At 34.9% G+C, this 21,915-nt stretch overlaps 1 protein-coding gene across 1 annotated transcript; it reads right to left on the bottom strand.

Annotated features, from left to right (window-relative positions):
* Nucleotides 1-2,265: 2,265 nt before the first annotated feature.
* On the bottom strand, nucleotides 2,266-8,941 carry LOC114372217 (putative pentatricopeptide repeat-containing protein At3g11460, mitochondrial). Its single transcript, XM_028329674.1, has 5 exons — nucleotides 6,286-8,941; nucleotides 3,811-4,999; nucleotides 3,654-3,716; nucleotides 3,306-3,368; nucleotides 2,266-2,598 (listed from the first exon to the last, which is right to left on the bottom strand). The coding sequence occupies exon 1, from the start codon at nucleotides 8,609-8,611 to the stop codon at nucleotides 6,719-6,721; it is 1,893 nt and encodes a 630-aa protein (XP_028185475.1). The 5' UTR covers nucleotides 8,612-8,941; the 3' UTR covers nucleotides 2,266-2,598; nucleotides 3,306-3,368; nucleotides 3,654-3,716; nucleotides 3,811-4,999; nucleotides 6,286-6,718.
* Nucleotides 8,942-21,915: the final 12,974 nt, after the last annotated feature.

Here is a 21,915-nt window from a genome sequence, read left to right as displayed (position 1 = left end):
GATGCAAGTTAATATAATATTTTTCAAAGTTGTCTACATGATTTGTTCCCTTTTTGTTAGCTCTAATAAAAATAACGTTTGTAGCTCTTGCCCATGGGAGATATACAAGATGCCTTTTTAAATTTTGATTTGTTTACAAGTGTTTTTTTCCCTGCAAAATATTCAAGTAGATGTCAAATATAGGGTCATATGCAGTTACGCACAAATCTCCTTTGAAGCTTATATGTTTTAAAACAATTATAAGCATAATATAGTTAGTCAGCATAACTTGTAGGTTGAAATTCAATCTGTTTTACGGTTCTGCTGCTGTCACTTACAGATACATTTCCCATTTATAGGAGGCTTATGTAAAAGCAATAGGGAGGGGCTTCTCAGCCTCACCTTTTAAGACTTTCACTATTCGATTAAGAGACCTTATGAAAGGAGACAACCATGCTCGAGATATGTCTCGCTCTTGCAAAGTTTCTTTGAACTTTGAAATATAGAGGGCTCCTAATTAGAATAATATTTGATAAGTTGATTTTTCCTCTAGAGTCAATTGCTGTCATATGGGCATGTGGTAAAATATATAAGCTAATATTCAGGTCACTACTGCAGTATAGTGTATGAACCCATGCTTCAGTATTAGCCTATTAAATTTTGGAAGGTGATATATTTGGCTTTGTCTACCTTTAGCATTTTACCCTGCTGACAGGCACCTGATGTTACTGTTGAGCCTTCGGATGATGTGAAGAATCCGTCAAGCAATTGGCAGTTTGTGGTTCTGGAGTTGGCTGGTTCTCATTACGCTGCCGTTTGTATAGAACAGGATGGTACCGATGCAGGTATCAAGTCTTGTGTTATAAGGAGTATACTGTATTAATGCTAGTAGCACAGTATTACGACATTATAACGTACGTGGTTGCATGTTTGCATATTAAACAGCCACATTCGTACTTGTGTCCATTTATGTCTCCAACAATTGTGTGAATAGCATAATTTGTGCTACTATTATGAGTTTGGATAGTTACTACAATATCATGTTTGTGGTTTGCAGGCAATGGGAGTATTCCAATAAATCTGACCCTAAGGAAAACAATCCCATATGTTGAGGATTAATGAAATGGAAATTTCTGCAATAGCTTTACATTCGACCTTCTTTTAGCATCTTGGAAGGTGGTTCCAATTTATTTTAGTGCTCCATTTGTTCTTGTTGCCTAGATTTGGTTTGGAGCATATTGCACTCCTGGATTTCGTGGTCTCTTTAGTTGTGGAACTCTAGTCAACAAAGTTGTAGTCCATGTAATTTATAGTGTTATGATTATGATTTATTTATACATTAAAATGTTTGAAAATTACCATTCATAGTGTGTTATTTTTTACAGACTTCCTTATTTTTATTAACCATAATATATATTTTTTTTAAATGCTATCCAGTCTAACATGTTATTTAATTTAAGTTGTTTTATAATTGTGAAGATTGAATGTCATTCTGAAATCCACTAGGGTCAAACCTGTAGTGGAAGTTTGGATAATTTGCTTGTAATTTCAAGTTCAAACTTCACTGTTACCGTTCTACACCAAAAAGAAAATTGAATGTCGTTATTAATCTTCAGTTTTATATAATTAGAAAATATAAAGAACATATTCATCTGGTAAGCATAACCCTCAATTTAAATTGATGGTTTTATTAACCAAGTTACATAAAGTGAATGCAAGCCCTACCTGAGAATTCTATTTGAGAAGCAAAAAAGCCTCCTTATGTTTTATCGTGTTATTGTTATTTTCTAGTTTGATTAAAAAAAAAAAGTATTTGTATGGTGATCTACATACACACCTAGCTCATTAAGAAAATTGTTTAAATTTTATTAATTTGTATGGTGACGATGCTTTTTTTGAAGAAAAAATATTCTTTTATCTTAAATCAAAACTGAAGAAAATTTGGTGTGAATATGAACGATAGTATTTTAAAAACAGTAAGTCCTAATAATTAACTTGTTCTAACATTCTTTGCAATGACAATTCTGAGATTATATATTAAAAAGAGTTATTCGTCCGAGTTGAGTGGAATAATTTACAAATCAATGAACTTACTAAGCCCTCAAAGAAATATTAGAAAATGATAAGGCGTTGTTGTTGTATGACAGCCACACTCTCTCCATAGAGTACTTAGAGCAGCTATATTTATTGCTATACCCACGCTTCATTGGGATAAAAACAAGATCATTTTCCACTTTCTCACAAAAGGCACTATTTAAAAAACTAAAAAAATAGAAGCGGTCTTGCTGAAGCTATATCAAGTGGACAATTTTGTTAATAGGTAACAAAAATAAATAAAACTTCATAATTCATTTATGTGCTCACATAAGAAATGAGTAAGAATGTATTTAATTTTCTGAAATGGTTTCAAAGAGATCCCCACATAAGTCGTTTTTAAAACTGCTGCAACTGGCACGTCAAGGAATTCAAAAAACACGACCAAAGTCCAAAGCAATGCTTCTATCCAAGCTTGTGTCATTTCGGTTGCAATACCGTATCAGTACACAAGACAAGAAAGACAGAGACACTGACTTAAGTCAAATGCTGTGCTGAAAGAATGAAAGTTATCTAGCCTTCAACCTGCCAGAGATTAAAAGCTTTTTCAAATAACACACTTACAGTTAAATCTGAGCAATCATGAACATCATAGTAAAAATTAAAACTAATTACAGCTTCTTCCAATTGCTAAATCAGATAATCAAAAATTGATATACAAATACAATACAAACAACTTGTTTATTAATTTGAAATTTTCCCTGAGGCACACACGCTTTACCAAGTGTACTCCTTGTCAAGGTTTTAAATTGTGGTACTCAACTACAATTGCAGCTGCAATATCTTACAGGGTACTGATAATGGATATCTGTTTAGTAGAATCACACGCTGAAACCTCAATTTGATTTTTGAACCACACTTCACAGTTATGCTCAACAAAGTGTAGCAAAAGTTCCCCAAGAGCTTGAGAAATTATTGATAAATTATACGCCGAAAGTACAAAATTTCCAATCAACTTAGTCATTTAACCACATAGTACCACATAGTAATACTGAATTTAGTCATAATTAGCTCTCCTTAGAAAACTAACAAGTAAATGCCACAAAACACAATTTTTTTTTTCAAAATTTTCAGCAGCAAAACTAGATGGAACTTATAACAGTTAAATATGAGCAATCATGAACATCATAGTAAGAATTAAAACTAATTGCAACAGGAAAATCTCTCTATACTCAAAATACCATCACAAAATAAGGTTGAGTCTATGATGGAAAAAACACATATGAACTTACCATGCACCTTTCTCTACTCTCCAGCATAGAATCTTCAAGCACAAGAATAGATAGTATTTCAATCTGCAAACACAAAAAAGAAGAAAACATAAGCACTTAAGCACTGATGCTTCAAGTGAAACAAAAGCAAGAATTGTCTAATAACTTGTGAAACTTGAGCTAAGAAGTTACTGAAAGGGGAAATCCCCAAGTCTCAGCGCTGCAAAGTACACACAGAAAGTTCACTAAATCTAAGAATTAACAATTTATTCATCCAGGAATCAAAGCATTCACAGATTTGAGATTTACTAGCAGACATGTAATTATGTTTGTCAACTACAAGATACTCATTATTGAAAGTAAGCTTACTTTAATCCTCATAAAGAATAGGATAGCTTGAGCTAACACCACCATCTTGAGGGAAGACCACTTCTGCAAAAAAATAAAAGGCATCCTATGAATATTATTTATCAAGTCATAATCAAATAAGTAATAACGTTCTATTAAATATATCTTTTTATCTCACCTTGCTCAATTTTGTCAATCTCTTCAATATTCTCTCTTTTGATGGCAATGGTGTAGGTGATCCTCTGAGTCAATCTTCTGTGCACCTGTCCTCCAACACTAAAGGCAGATTCAGATGGCACAGTGAAGGTGGGTATAAGCCAACACCTCTTTTGCAATGTTCCCAAGATTGGTAATTGAGTTGAATTCATCTTTCACCAGTTTAAGATATCAAAGTTAGGGTTCTAACCATTCTTTCTCTTCGTCCAAGTATTATTCAACTCAAATTTGGTGGTGCTTGACTTGGCAACCATTGTCATCGCCCACTCAAGTGCAGACATGGAATGAGTTCCATGATTAATCATATGAAGAAATACAAGATTAATCTGGACAGTGAAGTGAATAAGAAACTGAATCAATTTCCTTCCCAACAAGAAATGTTTCTTCCTCTTCACAAGACAAATTTAACAAGGAGGAATGTCGGAAAGCATTTGCGAAGATGGTTGTTGCCATGGAGCTTCCTGTTAAGTTTGTGGAGCATAAAACCTCCCGTGAATGTATGAGTGTTGTGCAACTGAAAATTTCGTCCTATCTCACGCCATACACTAACATGAGATGCTTTGTTATTGTAGGATATTGAAAGGTCTAAATTGAAGAACTATGTTTCTCAACATTGCCGATGTGTGTGCCTCACAACTGACTTTTAGACTTCTTGCCAAAACATGAGATACATGTGTATAACCCATCATTTTATAGTAAATAACGGAATGACATGAGATAGGACGGAATCTCGGTTGTACAACACTCGTACATTCACGGAAGGATTTATGCTCCACAAACTTAAAGGAAGCTCCATAGTAACAACCATCTTCGCAAACGCTTCCAACATTCCTCCTAGTCAAATTTGGCTTGTGAAGGGTAAGAAGCATTTGTTGTTGAGAAGGAAGTTGATTTCAGCTTCTTGTTCACTTCACTATTTGGATCAATCTTGCATTTCATGGAACTTGTTCCGTGACCACACTTGAGTGCAACGGCAATGGCTGCATATAGCCTTCTCTTTTGACTTAGGATCTAGCGTGAAGTAATTCCAAACATCAGATTGGTTTTTACACCCTCTTACTGTGACTACAAGTGAGGCTATGCCCAAAACCAGTATTCGATACAGCAGTATGCTCTATTACCAGAGTCCAAAACATGATCGTGATCAGTCACTGCAAAACAAAATAAATAAATAAAGTTAAACAAGTTATAGACTTGCAACAATGTCAAATACAAAACAGTACAACAATATCAGTAAAAAAAATGCCAACAAGTGTAAACAAGATTCCGGTAGTCCAAAATTCACACTGCAGAAGCAACAAGAATAATGTTAATAAATCAGATCACACTAGCCATGTTTTCCACAGATTTAGGATAATATCTTAGCTCTGGAATGAATTTGAAGGGGAAACAATGGATGTGCACCAAAATTCAGCTCTTGATACCATGTTAGATTTTAAGAACCAAAGAGAAAGTTTACATGAAAAGATTTGAGAGAAAGAGACTATTCTAGATCTGAAATCAAACTATATTTAGAAGTGTATCACTTCTGAATCGGTTACAATAGAGTGAACCCCTAACTGTCTCTAACTAGCAATTGTTGGCTCAGTTCTGACAGAATACACGTCAAACACGTACTATACAGAGAGTCTAACACAAATGATCAATTTAACACCTAAAAACACGGATTGGCCAGGGCAAGTAGGCCCCCTTACAGGGGAGGGGGGGATTTATCAGGAGTATAAAATAATTGAAAATGGAGTAAAAAGAATAGGGAGAGGAGAAAGTGTGGAAATAGAAAGAGAATAAATATATATATAAAGTTTAGACCTTCTAAACAGTAAATATGAGCATGTATTCATTATTATGCATGAGAGATCATGATAATTACAGATAAATTGTTCTATTCTCTCACTTGGAAATAGAAATATTTTAGGAGAATTGGTATAGCCAGGATTAATGCATCTTAGGAAGCAGTGGTATCTAAATTGTTCGCTTGTAAATTGTTTTGGCATTGATTACCTTTGCAATATTGTTGAATATAAATAGTTCACTCTGATGGGTAGAAAATACAGTCGAGCACATAAAAAAAATAGTTCATTAAAATATGAGAGAAATCAAAAGGAATTAAGTGCAAAGCACCTTCCTCTGTGAAAAAAGTCAACAAGTGTAAACAAGTTTCTAGCAGTCCAAAATTGTAGGAATAAGATTTGGTTCGAGTTCAGATTAAAAAGAGGGGAAAATGATAACAAGAAATATGCTAAAAATTTCTCTTTAGAGATTTTCACGGTGCAGAAGCAACAAGAATAACGCTAATAAATCAGATCATACTAGCTATGTAGCTATGCTGCAAAGATGAATTAAAAAGCAGCAGATAATAAATTTTAGTACATCTGTGAAATTTGGTAAAACTTAAATCCTTCATCTTTTCAACGTCAGCAAATGAAAGATGCCTTACACTTTGCACTAAAAATTGCACTTGACCAACCGGTGATTGATTTAAGTAGTACATGCTTGATTTTCTCTAAGTAGGGTCTCTGGTTGAGTCTTGTATACGAAAACAAAATCTTCATTGGAAGAGTTAGCCTCATCATGCTATAGATATTCTTACCCAAATAGGATTGTCTCTCACGGAGACAGGTATATAATCGAAAGTAAAAAACCATTGTACATCTTGCACCATAGTGGCGACCTTTTCCAAGCTGTAAAGTCTCACATGTTTTTCTTTTTTTTCCTAAATGACTGTGTCATGCATATTTATAGAATTTCTCAACATGGATGCATTGTCCTCAGTCCTCCTCACTCACCAACAGCAACAACCACCAAGGTGAGGTCAGACATCATTGTGCTGTATTGAAAGCCAATGTTTAAGAAATAGTGTTGTATTGGTTTCACCAGTAGTCCTTGCAAGAGCAGATTCCATCTCTGAAATGGTGAAAGCGTGTGGCATCTCTGACAATAAATTGACGATTGACAATCTTGCTGACCAACTTAATAAACAAATGACAATCAACACACACTCTCAAGTTTTTCATGACAGTAATCTCTGTTCCACTCTTAGTGTTCAAGAGAGCAAATGCAATTGCCAATTTTTCACTGTGCACCCCTGTACCAATTAAGAGCTCTTCACTCCGTCCTTGACATTTCTCATTTGGTGGATGAACCTCCTTCACAAGACTTTCCAATTCATCTAGCATCCTATATATTTGCTTAGTTTGGGGATGGCTCAAATCCCCCGAGTAAAAAAGGTTCATTTTTCCTTTATATTCCACATAGCTGTATCCAGGATCCTTCCTAAGCTTGCGTTCCCTCATCATGACCCTAACTCTTGAAACCCCCTCTAAGTTGTTAGCATCGGTGTATATATTCGATAGCAAAACATAGTAACCTATATTTGTGGGTTCAAGCTCAACAACATGCTGAAAGGCCAATTCTGCTATCTCCGCATTCTTATGAATCTTGCAAGCACCCAAAAGGGCACCCCAAACAGCACCATCAGGTTTCACCTTCATTGACTTTATAAGATTCACAGCTTCCTCCAATCTCCCGGCCCGGCCTAAAAGATCCACCACACAAGAATAGTGCTCTGGACCAGGCTGCAAACCATACTTCCTCTCCATTTCCTTAAAGTACTCCAAGCCCCTATCAGTCAACCCAGCATGGCTGCACGCTGAAAGAACACTCACAAAAACCGTCTTATCTGGCCTAACAGCCGACTCAACCATCTCATCAAAAAGCTCCAATGCAACCTCCCCATGGCCATGGATGCCATACCCACCAATGATCGCCGTCCACGAAACCACACTCTTCTCCCCCGAGCGATCAAAAACCTCGCGCGCCCGAGTCAAATTCCCACACCTAGCATACATATTCACAAGCGCATTCCTCAGAAATGGATTACAACCAAATCCACGCCGCTCAATCTCACGCTCCACCTCGCGACCAATCCCTTGTGCACCAAGGTTTGCACAAGCCGACATAACCCCAAGAAGGGTAACAGCATCGGCACTCACCCCACTCAACTTCATCTCACTATAAACCTCCAAAACACACCTAGCATGCCCATTTTGTGCATACCCAGAAATCATAGCATTCCACGTAATCAAATCCCTAACAAGCATTTCATCAAACACTTTACGCGCAAGTTCAACCTCCCCACACTTAACATACATGGTGACCAGACTATTGGCCACAGCCAAATCAGTCACAAACCCGAACCTAACACAGCAACCGTGAAGGCACACGCCAATGGTCAAATGGGTAGCGACGGAACACCCAGAAACCAAACTCAGCAGTGTAACGGCATTAACATTAACGTCAACGTCCAGGCCGTCTTCTTCCTCTCTCCGCATTTTACGGAACAAGCAAACGGCGTGCAGGGGCTTGGAGTTGAAGGAATAGCCTGAGATCATTGCGTTGTAGCAGATGGTGGGGTTTGGCATTTCGTCGAACACCTTGCGGGCGTGGTGGTGGAGGGAGCATTTCGCGTAGGTATTGATCAGGGAGGAGCGGGTATACGGGTCGGGTTGGGACCCGGTTCGGATGACGTGGGCGTGGAGTTGTGATGCGGCGAGAGGGAGAGAGAGAAAGGCGCAAGATTTGAGGAGGAAGGGGAAGGTGAAGGTGTTGGGGAAAAAGGAGGAACGGAGCATGTGGCGGTATAGGGTTAGGGCTTCTCTGTATTGGCGTTGCTTCGATAGCTGCCGGAGCTGGTTGTTCCACGCCGTCGTTGGGTTCCAGCGCGGTGGCGCCGCCGCACTCTCGCGGAGTTGATCGGCGCTCATCGGTAAGCATATGTTACCCACACCTTACAACCCACCTAACTTATAAAGTTAATATTTCGTGGCCTGAGAATATAAATACAATTAACTAATTTGAATAATCGGGTTATTTTTTTTATATCAGAAAATATGTTTATTATTTTCAAAGTTTACCACCTTTATTTTCAAGTAGTTCTTCTTATAAGCAAAATTTGTGTACTTAATTACTATTGCAACAAGGGAGTTAGAAGAAATTTGAAGCAACGTGGCTCTAAAAACACTAAAAAGATGTTGAATCCAACCATAAGGAGTTTCATATATAATGTTGATAAGAGTCAAATATAACTACATCCATCCCAATACTATTTCCTTGTGTGTTTATAAAGAATGGTGTATAACTGAGCATGTGGATGAGACAACCATTTCAGCTTCAGCAATAAAAGGCAGGCTTTCATTTCCAACAACATTAATCATTGATATATGTCCTTGGACATATCATGATGCATTATCAAACTGGATAGACTTTAAAAGCATGTCCTTAGCATTTGTATAAAATGAAAATGATAGAATTCAGCGGGATGATCTAAAGATTTTTTCAGAACCATCACAATTTGAGGTAATATAAATATTTGGAAGCCAAGTTATGGACAATTAAGATTAAAAAGGAAAAAAGTATTCGTAGGAGATTCAAAAAATTTGACTTTATACCATAATTAAATTATTTATTATAAATATAAAATACAATTTATATAATTAAATTATTTATTTATTATATATTTTAATTATAATATAATTTATTTAATATAAAATTTAATTATTTTAAAATATTAATTTTATACCATAAAAATAGTACTAAAATACTGATTTTAATGATGTGTATTATCATGTTTCTTTCTTTAAAAAAAAAAAAGTAGAACTAATAAAACACAATATAAAGTCATGCTATTATTTATCAGTAACACACAACACACAAAATAGAGGAGGCTCTCTTTGGATCACTATGATTTAATAAAAATAATATTTTTTTAAGAGACTCTCTTTGACTTTTATTATTAATGTGTCTCAATGATATAACAAAAATAATTTTGAAGTTGTACTCCTAGAAAAAGAGACTTTTACTATGCACATTTTTACATCGGTCTTTCGAAATCGTCTTAAAAGAATTTGTGATGACATTTTTGTAATTATGACATGTGTAAACAACGACGATTACATGGACGGTTCCTATTATGACCATCGTAAAAATGAGAAATCCATGACATTTTTGGAGACACCATTGTGCTATGCGCTGTCAATTAAATGACTCTCAGACATTCATTTTACGTTTTTTCCCTCTCACTCATACCCTCATTAGTTTCATCTTGACCTAGCCCCTCACTGTCGCTCTTGCGGTGTCCCTCATTATTGCTTTTGCGGTCTCCCTCGTCGTCACTCCCGTGATTGTTGTCGATGTTGTACTCGACTTCGACGTTGATGGTGAGTGAGGGTGTTGACTCCGTCGAGCGCCGCCTTGGCCAACCATATTTGGATTTTGGGGTTTTGATGAGGTTGTCTTTGTTGCGCACCGCCACTGCTTGAGAAGTGAGGTTTCCTTGTCTGATAGCGGTGGTTGAGATGAGCACGAATAAAATGACATTGCACAAAAGGTAATAACTTTTGCAGACTCGCTGATACTATCCATCTCTCAAACATGGAATCGAAAGGTAATAACCCTTTATTTTTGCTACTCTCTGGTTGAATTGATTTTATTTTGGGTTATTAAACCTATAACACAATATTTTGTTTTAGGGCAAAAGGGTACAGTGAACTCGTCCACGATGTTAGCGTCTCTGCTTAGTAGGAGAGCCAAACTTCACGAAGAGCTTCACAACATTGAAAAACACGTATATTTTTCAGCGTTGGCATTTGGGTTCCCTTCGAAAGGGGCGGAAACTTTCTCTCACTGTGTATGCACAGTTACAATGTCTTTAAGACTTAATTGGGCATGTAGTGATGAACTTCTGGTGTGATTTATAGCGAGCAGTTGTTGATCTTTTTCCCACTTAACACAGGTGTATGATATGGAGACAAGTTACTTACTGTAGGATCTTGGACAATGTGGGAATGCATTAAAAGGATTCGAAGCCTTCCTATCTTCATCAAAGAACATGCACTATATGGATTTCTTCTCTCTAGCCTTCTTTCTTTATTTTATCTAATATAATTTATTCCATATTTTCATTTTTGGGTTTGTAACTTCACTCGGTGAATTTCTTAATCACTGTCTCCACCTACCACTTCCAGAGTAGGAAATTTTTGTCATCGATCACATTGAAATTGGATGTGAGTATCAAACAGGAACACAAGAGTGGGTTGAAGTGGAAAATCCATTAAATGATGTTGGTGTGGGGGATCTGAAGACTGAAAAGGATTAAGTGATGAAGCCATGTGACATAGCTTCATGTGGAGCTTGTAGGCCTTAGATCTTCTTCATCAATGGAGTCATTTGCTTCTTGAAGATCATGGCAGCGGAATGGAGAAGGAAGAAAGATGATTGGAGATGCCACTTCAAGGAGAAGATGAGTCAAGAAGAAGTTCACCATCATAGGAAGCCATGGATAAGAGCTTGAAGGTAGGAGAAGATGAGTAAAGGGAGAGGGAGAGAAGGGGCACGCAATTTTGTGCCTCAAATGGGGTATGAATTTTGAAGTGTAATTCTCAAATGATCAAAGTTAAAAAAATGCACACACAAGGCCTCTATTTATAGTCTAAGTGTCACACAAAATTGGAAGAAAATTTGAATTTCTATTCAAATTTTACTTGAATTTGAATTGGTGGAGCCAAAATTTCACTAATTATGATTAGTGAATTTTAGCTATGGTTCAGCCCATTAATCCAAGATCAAGTCCAAGATTCTCCATTAAGTGTGCTTAGGTGTCATGAGACATGTAAAGCATGAAGAACATACACAAAATGTGACTATATGATGTGGCAATGGGGTGTAGCAAGCAAATGCTCACCTCCCCCTTAAGATGGTCCAAAATTTAATTGGATTGGGCTTCTCCCAATTTAATTAAATTTATCTCCCAACACACACACATCAAATAGTACACTTAATGCATGTGAAATTACAAAACTACCCCTAATACAAAAACTAGTCTAGGTGCCCTAAAATACAAGGGCTGAAAAATCCTAGATTACTAGGGTACCCTCCTACACTATGGAGCCCTAAATACAAGGCCCAAAAATAATGAAACTTTAATATAATATATACAAAGATAAGTGGGCTCATACTTAGCCCATGGGTCCGAAATCTATCCTAAGGCTTATGAGAACCCTAGGATCTTATCTTGCATCTCTGGCCAATCTTCTATCCAATGCCCTTGGGGGGTAGGATTGCATCACCATGGAGTGGAATCAGATTCAAGAAAAAAGATAGTGGAACTCAATCCAAATTCCTTGTGCGTGGAAGTATGAATAGAAGCAGAAGAAGTTAACTTTCTACACTTTGTTTATGGAGTTGTATTTATGTGAAAGTCATTCATTTTTTTTAACTTTCTAAACTCTCAATGAATCTTTTTGGTCATTGTTAGAGGTTCTCAATTATGTTAGATATTTGTGTTTCTCTTGAACCTCAATGCTTTTTACTCTGAATCATTCATTTTTTTTTTATCTTTGTATATACTCTGAATGAATTTTACTCTTTGTTTATGGAGCTGTATTTAGGTGGAGGTTGTGACACCCTCTACCCCGACATATATATAAATAAACAAAATATATAAAAATATTGGTAACCAAATTCACACAGGTAAAAGGTTCACATTCACTTCACTATTATCAATTAAAACTTATTAAAACATATTCGGCTCAAAATAAGGCCGTCAAAATTTACATAGATATTTTATTAAATCAGTGAAATAAAATAAAATAGACTAACATCATACAACCAATATAAAAACTTATGTCCCACTGTCACATTCTATCAGAGCGTTGTGTCTCGATGTCCTTCAGCATAATGTTCCTTAAAGCAATTCACCTAGTCATCTGCTCCCCCGAACACAAAGTTCAAGATCATCACAGGATCCAAACACAAACAACACATAGGGAATGAGTTATCACATTCCTAACTAATAGAGAAACAAGACAGTTAGATATACATATCATATAAACCAAATAAAACTTACTTACACGTAATTCACGTAATTCCACCACTTTGTCATTCAAAGTTCACTTTCCATCCATCAATCACACTTTTCAATCATCAATCACATTACACAAGAATCACACGCTCTGATCAAGACATAATAACACATCAATTTCATAATAAACAATTAGCAAACGCATGAAATAGTTATGCTAAGACTCAATTCTATATGCAATGTGGTACCATGTCAGTGAAAAACCTCGTCGAGCGCCTAGGAGTACATGACAAGACAAACCACACACTAGCAAGTCAAGTCACTCTCACTAGGTAATATCATAGGGAGACCAGTCAGGGTCACAGTGTTTTGCGAGAATGCTCCAACCATATGGGATCAACATAGGATTAAAGGAGCACTCAAACCGTGTGACCCCCAAGGCCTACACTTTGAAGAGTCCGTCAGGGTCTCTCCCTCCTGATTCAGGTCCAACCCAGAAAATATTTTAGCACACAGACTTTATCTATGAATTGTACAAAACACACGGCTCCTCAATTGTTCTCAAAATAATTTTAACTCGTCGCCCTTTAAGGGTCTTATCATTAACTCGTTGCCCTTAAAGGGACTTAACATTAACTCGTCGCCCAAAAATGGACTTAGCATCAACTCGTTGCCCTAAAAGGGACTTAGCATTAACTCGTCGCCCTTGAAGGGACTTATGATCGTGTGATTGTACAATTCATAGTTCACAACTCAATGCACACAACACCTCAATGCACATATATATCTCAATCATATACATACTCAATTTATCACATACACTTAATCCCAATCACAATGGTACAATCTCAATTTAACATGTTATCACACCTCATGAATCATATACACTTTACCTATGAACTATGCAATACACACATTTACTCAATTGTTTTCAAAATCATTTTAACTCGTTGGGTTTCCACAGTGGATCCCATAACAATACTCGTCGCCCTTAAAGGTTCTTACAATTGTGTGATTGCACAGTTCATAGTTCACAATTCAATACACACATCTCATCTCAATATACATGTATTTCATTATCCGTCACATGTTCAATTTATCACATACTCACAGTTCGAATCATCATTTCATAATCTCAACATAACAATTTATACAAAAGATTTTATCACAACATGGGATGTAAAACCTCTAAAATAGTTTCTCACAATTGTATCAAAATCAATTAATCAAAATCATGGGTTAAACACAAGGACATCAAGAGCACTCAAGTTTATCAATTAATTCTAATCAGGAAATCAATTGGTGCATATAACACAATAATATTGTATTCATAATCATAAAGAAAAATTATAATTCAATAAACATCCCAAAATAAACCCAAATTTAGTTCTCTAAGGATCCCAACACATGTTCTCACTAACCCCCAATTGTGAATAACTCATCCCTTACCTCTAAGCGTACTCACGTGTCTTCCGACAATGATAGCGATATCTCTAGCGGTTCCTTGAGATTCCTCCAGTTTTTCCTCCGACTGCTCCGATAGAATTCTCGAACGTTAGAGAGACGGAGAAGAGATCGAAGCCTCCACTTGTACTATCTTCATGCGATTCCTTTTTCTCCCACCAAGAATATTATCTCCCAAATCCCAACGGTGAGACTGTGCGAAATTGAATTTTTAACAACATATCCAAATTTCATGAAAATCCAACGGTTAACGAAACCGGGATCATAGTTTTACCGAGACAGTTTTGGGTTTCTGCGGGAAAATAAAAGGCTACATTTCGAAGGGTTTTCCTCTAAGCTCAGACATGATTTTGCAATTCCCAACGGTGAGAATGCTCGAAATTTGGTTGCGAACGTCATACTCAAATTTCACAAAGATCCAACGGTGCATGAGTCTGAAATCATCATTTTTTCTGAGACAGGTTTTGTGGGCTGCGGGAAAAAGAAAGAGTCTTGAGAGGAGAAGGGAAAAAACGAAAATGAGAGGCAGAGGAGGCTGAGGAGTCAGTTTGAAAAACCTAGCATGTTGCTATTTATAGCTAGAGGCATTTACGACCTATTATTTACTCTATTTATTTATTTTTATTATTTTTACTAAAAAACTTTTTAAATTTATTTATGAAAAAAATGGGATGTTACAGAGGTGATTCATTTTTTAACTTCCTATACTCTGAATGAATCTTTTTGGTCATTGTTAGAGCTTCTCACTTATGTTAGATTTATTCATTTTTTTCCGCCTCACTTATGTTAGATATGTGTTTCTGTTGACCCCTGAATTCATTTTACTTTGAATGATTCATTTTTAACTGCCCTCATCTCTAAAATTTACTACTTCCATCACTAAAAATGAATCATTGTTTCAATTTCATTTTCAATGTGGATTTTTTTTGTGTCTAAATCAAATTGTTTAAAAATCATAATTCTCCATGAAGCTAACTAGACTATAATTTGCTATTATCGACATAATCAATTAGTAAAAATACAACATTAGTGAATCACAACAGAAAGTGAGACCCATTAAGGTAATTTAGTTTTATGTTAATGCTAGCTAGTTTGCTTTTTCAATTTTAGAAACTTTTTGTATTGACTTCTGTCCCCTTCAAATGATAGAAACTGATAAATATGTTTTGCTTGAGAATTAACCATAAAATTTATCCTTAATTTAGTAGTTGCTTTTGGTCTGATTATAGCATATTTCTTATTTATTTGGTAGAAAGCAAGTTTTATCAATGAAGATAGAATTCAAACATTTGCTTTTGGTACAAGGATTCCTGCTGCTTGTCAGGTGCAAGGATTATGTCAAAGCATGGAAACGCCTTACTGTGAAATGCGCTCCAAATATTCTTACAATTGCCTTAAAAAGATTCCAGGTCTTGGTAATTTGATCTAGACTGTCTAGAAAAGTTGTCATGCTATAAGTTGTTTAAACTTTAGATATCAATTGTATGATTTCTAGTACTTTCCCATCATGTGCTTCATGTGATATGAATTGTATGGATATGGATTTAGCATGATTATATACCATACTTGATTTTAATCCCCACTAGTATATAAAACCATGAAAGGCTTGTACGCATTGTTATATTCACTCTTTACATTGTGCTTTGTTACTGCAGGACAGTGTTGAGGAAATTATCGAAGTTTCAAAGACTTTCAATGAAAAAATTAGAAAGTGCTCTGACATGACACTACTTTCATGTGCCTATGCTGGAATTGGAAATGTTCTCAAGGTACAATCTTGTGATGAACTAGTTATGAATTTTTTTTTAAAAAATGAAACTTTTGCTGCACCTTTCTATGTTTATAATTGCTGATTGCGGATGCATCTTTTTATTTTAATATTTTGTTGGTGCTTCTTTCTTGCAAGTTCAAAATTTGTTGGGTCATTGTTCACAACATCTTAATAAAGGTGAAACTCACCAAGGTCTTGTTGTGCTTGGAATTGCTATGGTAGCTATGGCTGAAGAATTGGGACTTGAGATGGCAATTTGATCATTAGAACATCTTGTACAATATGGAAAGCAGAATATTCGCCGAGCAATTCCTTTGGCCCTTGGTTTACTCTGTATATCAAATCCAAAGGTAAAATGGACTTGCTTCCCTACAGTTTTATCACTTTGGCAGTGTTATTATTGAACAGTGTGAAACACATTACCTTGCTCTTAAAAAATGACATATAGTTGTAGGGCTACAAGATGCCACTAACTTTTGCTAACTTTTCTCTAAACATTTGAGACTATGAGAAGGTGCAATTTCAGTTCGTAATGTCTTGCTACTTTCTTGCCCAAAAATAATATCTGGTGTCAACAACTCATTATGTTTCTTGCTTTTGTTCTGCAATGTAGGTTGGAAAAAATATAGAGCAAACTAGTTATCAATAAGTTCTCGTCAAGGGTTATTTTTCCAACATGTAGGCCATAGGTATGAAACTACTATTTTCCTAGTACTCTTAACTATACTTTTGTCAGTTATTTGAGTAATACATCTTTTTTTTTATTATTCCATTTCTTCTTTCTTAAGCTCTTTCCTCTATTCCATTTGTTAGACAAGTGACCTCAATATCTTAAGAATTGGGGTTGAATTAAGATACAAAACTTTGCATAATTAAAATTTAATTCTCTTTTTGTATTAAATTTTAATTAGGCAAAGTTTTGTATCTTAATTTAACCCCCCCTTCTTAAGATACTGAGGTCACTTGTCTAACAAGTGGTATCAGAGCATGATTATTGTCTAAAGTTTAAAAATTTCAAGAATAGATATGACTTCATTTAAATTTCCATTTCCTGAGGGAAATTCTATTAATAGGCCTCTTGTTTTCAATGGCGAGGGTTATCATTATTGGAAAACCCGCATGCAAATTTTTATAGAGGTTATAGATCTGAATATCTGGGAAGCCATAGAAATTGGATCTTACATCCCCACTATGATGGTAGGAAATAAAACCATAGAAAAACCTAGGGATCAATGGAGCGAGGAGGAAAAGAGGTTAGTTCAATACAATTTAAAAGCCAAAAATATAATTACATCTGTATTAGGAATGGATGAATACTTTAGGGTGTCAAATTGCAAAAATGCAAAAGATATGTGGGATACCTTACAAGTAACCCATGAAGGGACAACAAATGTGAAAAGATCTAGGATAAATACTTTAACTCATGAATACGAATTACTTAGAATGAATCCTAATGAAACCATACAAGACATGCAAAAGAGATTCACACACATAGTAAATCATCTTACATCCTTAGGAAAAATATTTCCAAATGAAGATCTTGTCAATAAAGTTTTGAGATGCTTAAGCAGGGAATGACAACCAAAGGTAACAACCATTACTGAATCAAGATATCTTTCTAACATGTCTCTTGCAACATTGTTTAGAAAGTTATAGGAACATGAAATGGAGTTGAAGAGATTGAATCAACATGAGGAGAATGATAAGAAGAAGAAAGGAATTGCTCTTAAAGTTTCATCTTCAATCCAAGAAGAAAGTGATAAGGAGGATTCAATTGAAATAGACAAAGATGATGATCTTAGTCTTTTTGTAAAAAGATTCAACAAATTTCTAAGAGTTAGAGGAAATCAAAGAAGATCAAATTTTAAATAAAAAAGAAGGGCAGAAGATTCATTCTCTACTTTAAAATGCTATGAATGCAATCAACCTAGACATCTGAGGGTTGATTACCCAATATTCAAGAAAAGAATAGAGAAATATGAAAAGAAAATTGTTAATGAAAAAAAGGCAAAGAAGGCCTGCATTACATGGGATGACAATGATAAGGACTCATCTGAAGATTCAGAAAACGAAATTGTAAACCTGAGTCTAATGTCCAAGAGTTATGAAAGCGATGAAGAGGTATCCTTGAAGAAGAATTGGTACATAGATAGCGGATGCTCTAAACATATGACGGGAGATGCATCAAAGTTCACTCATATCTCTCCCAAGAAAAGAGGACATGTGACTTATGGCGACAACATGCGCCAAAATGTTTTTTCCAAATAGTGGCTGGACACTAGACTCCTTCACTTGTGCTCCTTGCTCCTATTCGTCTTGCCTTAGTGCTTGGTATGATGTTTGTCTGAAAGGGTGTACCTATGAGAGGCAATCCGATGTTCAAGTAAGGTCTTGACTTTAAATAAATAAGATAATAAATGTGAATTGAACAATGGTCTTTACTTTGAGGACATCAACTCTATATATTCAAACCTTTTTGGGCCTTGAACTTGAGGCCTTTGTGAGCAAATATATGATAATTTGTCTTTAAGTATGATTAAGGAGCCTAATCCTTTGGTTGATTACGATCACCTTTGCCTTATAAAGGACCAAATAGATATTCTTCTGTCTTAATTAAATACCTATCCGGTATAATTAATATATATATATATATATATATATATATATACATATATATACATATAGATGAAATCAAGGCCCCCTCCCTCGTGACTTTCATGATTAATTAAACATATAGCTTTCATGTTTCCCCGTACAACATACATAGCTTAATACCATTTGCGTTTCTTATCAATGCTCACAACAATTCTATTTTAGTCAATAACAAAATGGCAAAAAAATAAAATACTTTACACACTTATTTTGTTTCATTTACTACTACTATTTTAATAAATTGAAAAATAATAAACAAATTAGTAAATAGATAAAATATATGTATAAACTACTCAATTATAGATTTGTATTAAACAATTATTATACTATTCAATAATTTTTAGGTTGAATTGTAATTTTATTTCCCCTATTTTTCTAAATCTATGATTTTGGTCCCCTTGATTTTTAATTGTAATATTTGGTCTTTCTAACTTTATAAATTTGTGATTTTGGCCCCCGATAGATTACTAACTAATAATTGTAATCATTAGAGATATTAAATTAATTATAAATTAAATTATTAATCATTAAAAAACTTTAATAAAAGACTATTAACCATAATATGGTGTTATTGTCGGTAGAGTCTCGTGCAGCAGTGGAGATAGAAGAGAGAGGAGGAGCACAATATTATAGAAAATTACACTACTAGAAAAATTGGATTTTAATTCGGTTCTTATGCCCATGTCACGATGGTTTTCAACCGTCGTTAATGCCAACGTCGTAAAATGTATCAGCTATTTTACGACAGTTATGAGAACCGTCGTTGTAAGTTTTACATACTACGACGGTTAAGAATAACCGTCTTAGTATGTGTTAAAAATTACAACGTTTCTTAAATAACCGTTTTAAAGTCTACAAATAATTTTGGGATATTAAGACGGTTACAAAGACCGTCTTAGTAGGTGCACATTGTTTACGACGATTATCGGAAAACCGTCTTAATTCTAATAATCATAATTTTCATTTTAAGACGGTTTTGATGACCGTCTTTGTATGAACATAAGTTTATGACGGTCACAGGGAACCGTCGTAGATGGCATGTCAAGATTGCATACTAAGACGTTTTACGGGAAACGTATTTGTATGTTATGCTAATTTACGACGGTTACGGGAACCGTCTTTGTAGGTCTACATTATGTTGTCATTTTACGATATTTGTGGGAACCGTCTTTGTATGTCTAATTTTTTTTTTCGTTTTATTGATGCATTTTTTTTTTTACATTGATCTCTGGTACCTATAAATTAAATCAGACGCACATTATGTCAACCAAAAGCATCATTATGATTTTCAATATTTATAAAATCATTTATGTACATATGACAAGTGTGAAAATATTGGACCATTAATTATAGAAATAGATTATACGGTATTGCAGAAATAGATTTCAAATGTATCCTTACTAACATACAAATAAAATTCATCTTACAAGTAAATAAATGGGATCAAGATTCCTGGTATACATTTAAAATCTAAATGTTTATACAGAATCAAATTTTTACCACTATGAATTCTTACATGCATTTCAATTACCACTAGGAATCATAGACACTTTTTTTTTTTGCCTTAGGAGCATTTTTTTAACTTGTAAGATAAGGATTACCTTTTAACAAGATCAGCAGGTAGAGCTTGCTCAGTCAAAACACAATCCTTGTCAAGTTGATGCACAAGAGAAATTGACAAATTGAGAAAGAGACACATGAACCTGGTAAGCTGAAGTTGATGCACCAAACACAAAACCAGGAAGTACGAAGATCATATCTAATCAAATGTATCCTAATTACACGATACTAGGAATGAAATTTGAACAATAGCATCAAATGACATGCATCCTACATATATAAGTCCATGCAAATTGAATACCCTTTTTTGAATTAATGATCCTCTAATGTATCCAACATACAAAGTTGCAGACATAATTGTTCTAATTCTTTGATGAAACCACAGGAAAAATGTACTTGTACATAATACAAATCAAATTTAGCAACTGCTTTTCCTAAAAGTTAAAAAGTAAGTTGCCCATTTCTGTCGAACTGTTGTGATGGCCTCCACGTCTAACGATGAGCCATCAAAAAACCACTACAAAATTAACATTAGATAAAATTATTAGCAACTTAAGAAATATTAACCAAAGTTACAATTGTAACTCCATGCATTATGTTTACCTTGTGTCAGTCATCCTTCAAACCGGCAGTCACGATGCACCACATCCAGTGCATGACATAATATCCGCACTCAAACCCTCCACTTTGCACATTACCGATTCAGAGTTAGATATGTCTTCAATCATGGGGGGAAAATGCATGTCACTTAAACAAAGTTACCGATTCATAGTTAGATATGTCTTCAATCATGGGGGAAAATGCATGCCACTTAAACAAAGTTGCCAATTCAGAGTTAGATATGTCTTGAGCTGCAAAATACAGTTCCTATCAGATTAAGCTAAGGACGGTACCAAAATAAAAGAATACAAGAAGTGATAAAGTTATTTTATTTTTTTAATTTATTAACAAATATTAATTATTAAAATAATTTTTATTAACAAATAAATTAAACTTGCGATTTTTCCTTTCTTTCATTCATCCTTAACCATCTAATTCAGCTTATATATCTCTCTAAACTACTTTATCCTAATATTCAGAGCCAATTACATTAAGATAGGTAATGTGAATATGTAGGTGTGGCAATATAATTTAAGTAGGAGCACAACAGGGGCTAAATAGGTAGAACCTCGAGGGTTTGGGTTTCAGATAGAATTTTTCAACAGCGCCAAATTTAACTAAAAGTTAGTTTAAATAATGACTAATTTGACTAATGACTAGTTGTTTAGTTTTAACAATGACTAATTTAAAGTTTGAATCATGGCTAATTTAACTAACATCATTACATTACATAGATTCATAGTTTTAACAATGGATAATTTGTAGTTGTTTCTTCGTATCTTGATTATATCCTTGATGATGGATTTTCTCAACAATCGAGTTTGATCGAGTTCCGACCCAAAATTGCCCACCCAACCACAATAATTCCATACCTAGCTATTGGCCTTCAACTAAGGCAAGTTTCAAATCAAATCTTTTGAGTTGTGTGGGTTAGTTGATTTGGTTCAAAAACAAGTTGGACCTTTATTGGGTTAGGATTATCGGGCCTAAAACAGTTTTTAACAGCTTCTGATGTTTTTGTTTACTTTTTTCAAAGTTCATTTAATTTTACACACACTTTGTTCTTGTTTAAAGACCACGCGAGACAAATTTTTTTGATAAGCTTAATAGAAACTCAGCCCAAATCATAAGCTTGATAGCAACAATCTAAAATTCATCAAGAT

This window comes from Glycine soja, chromosome 10 (genome assembly GCF_004193775.1).
Source record: "Glycine soja cultivar W05 chromosome 10, ASM419377v2, whole genome shotgun sequence".
Lineage (NCBI taxonomy): Eukaryota > Viridiplantae > Streptophyta > Magnoliopsida > Fabales > Fabaceae > Glycine > Glycine soja.
This window is presented reverse-complemented; position numbering and strand designations above follow the sequence as displayed.

Bases quoted from the DNA above. Each gene is read 5' to 3' on its own strand.
- LOC114372217 (XM_028329674.1), bottom strand. From the start codon at position 8,611: ATGAGCGCCGATCAACTCCGCGAGAGTGCGGCGGCGCCACCGCGCTGG.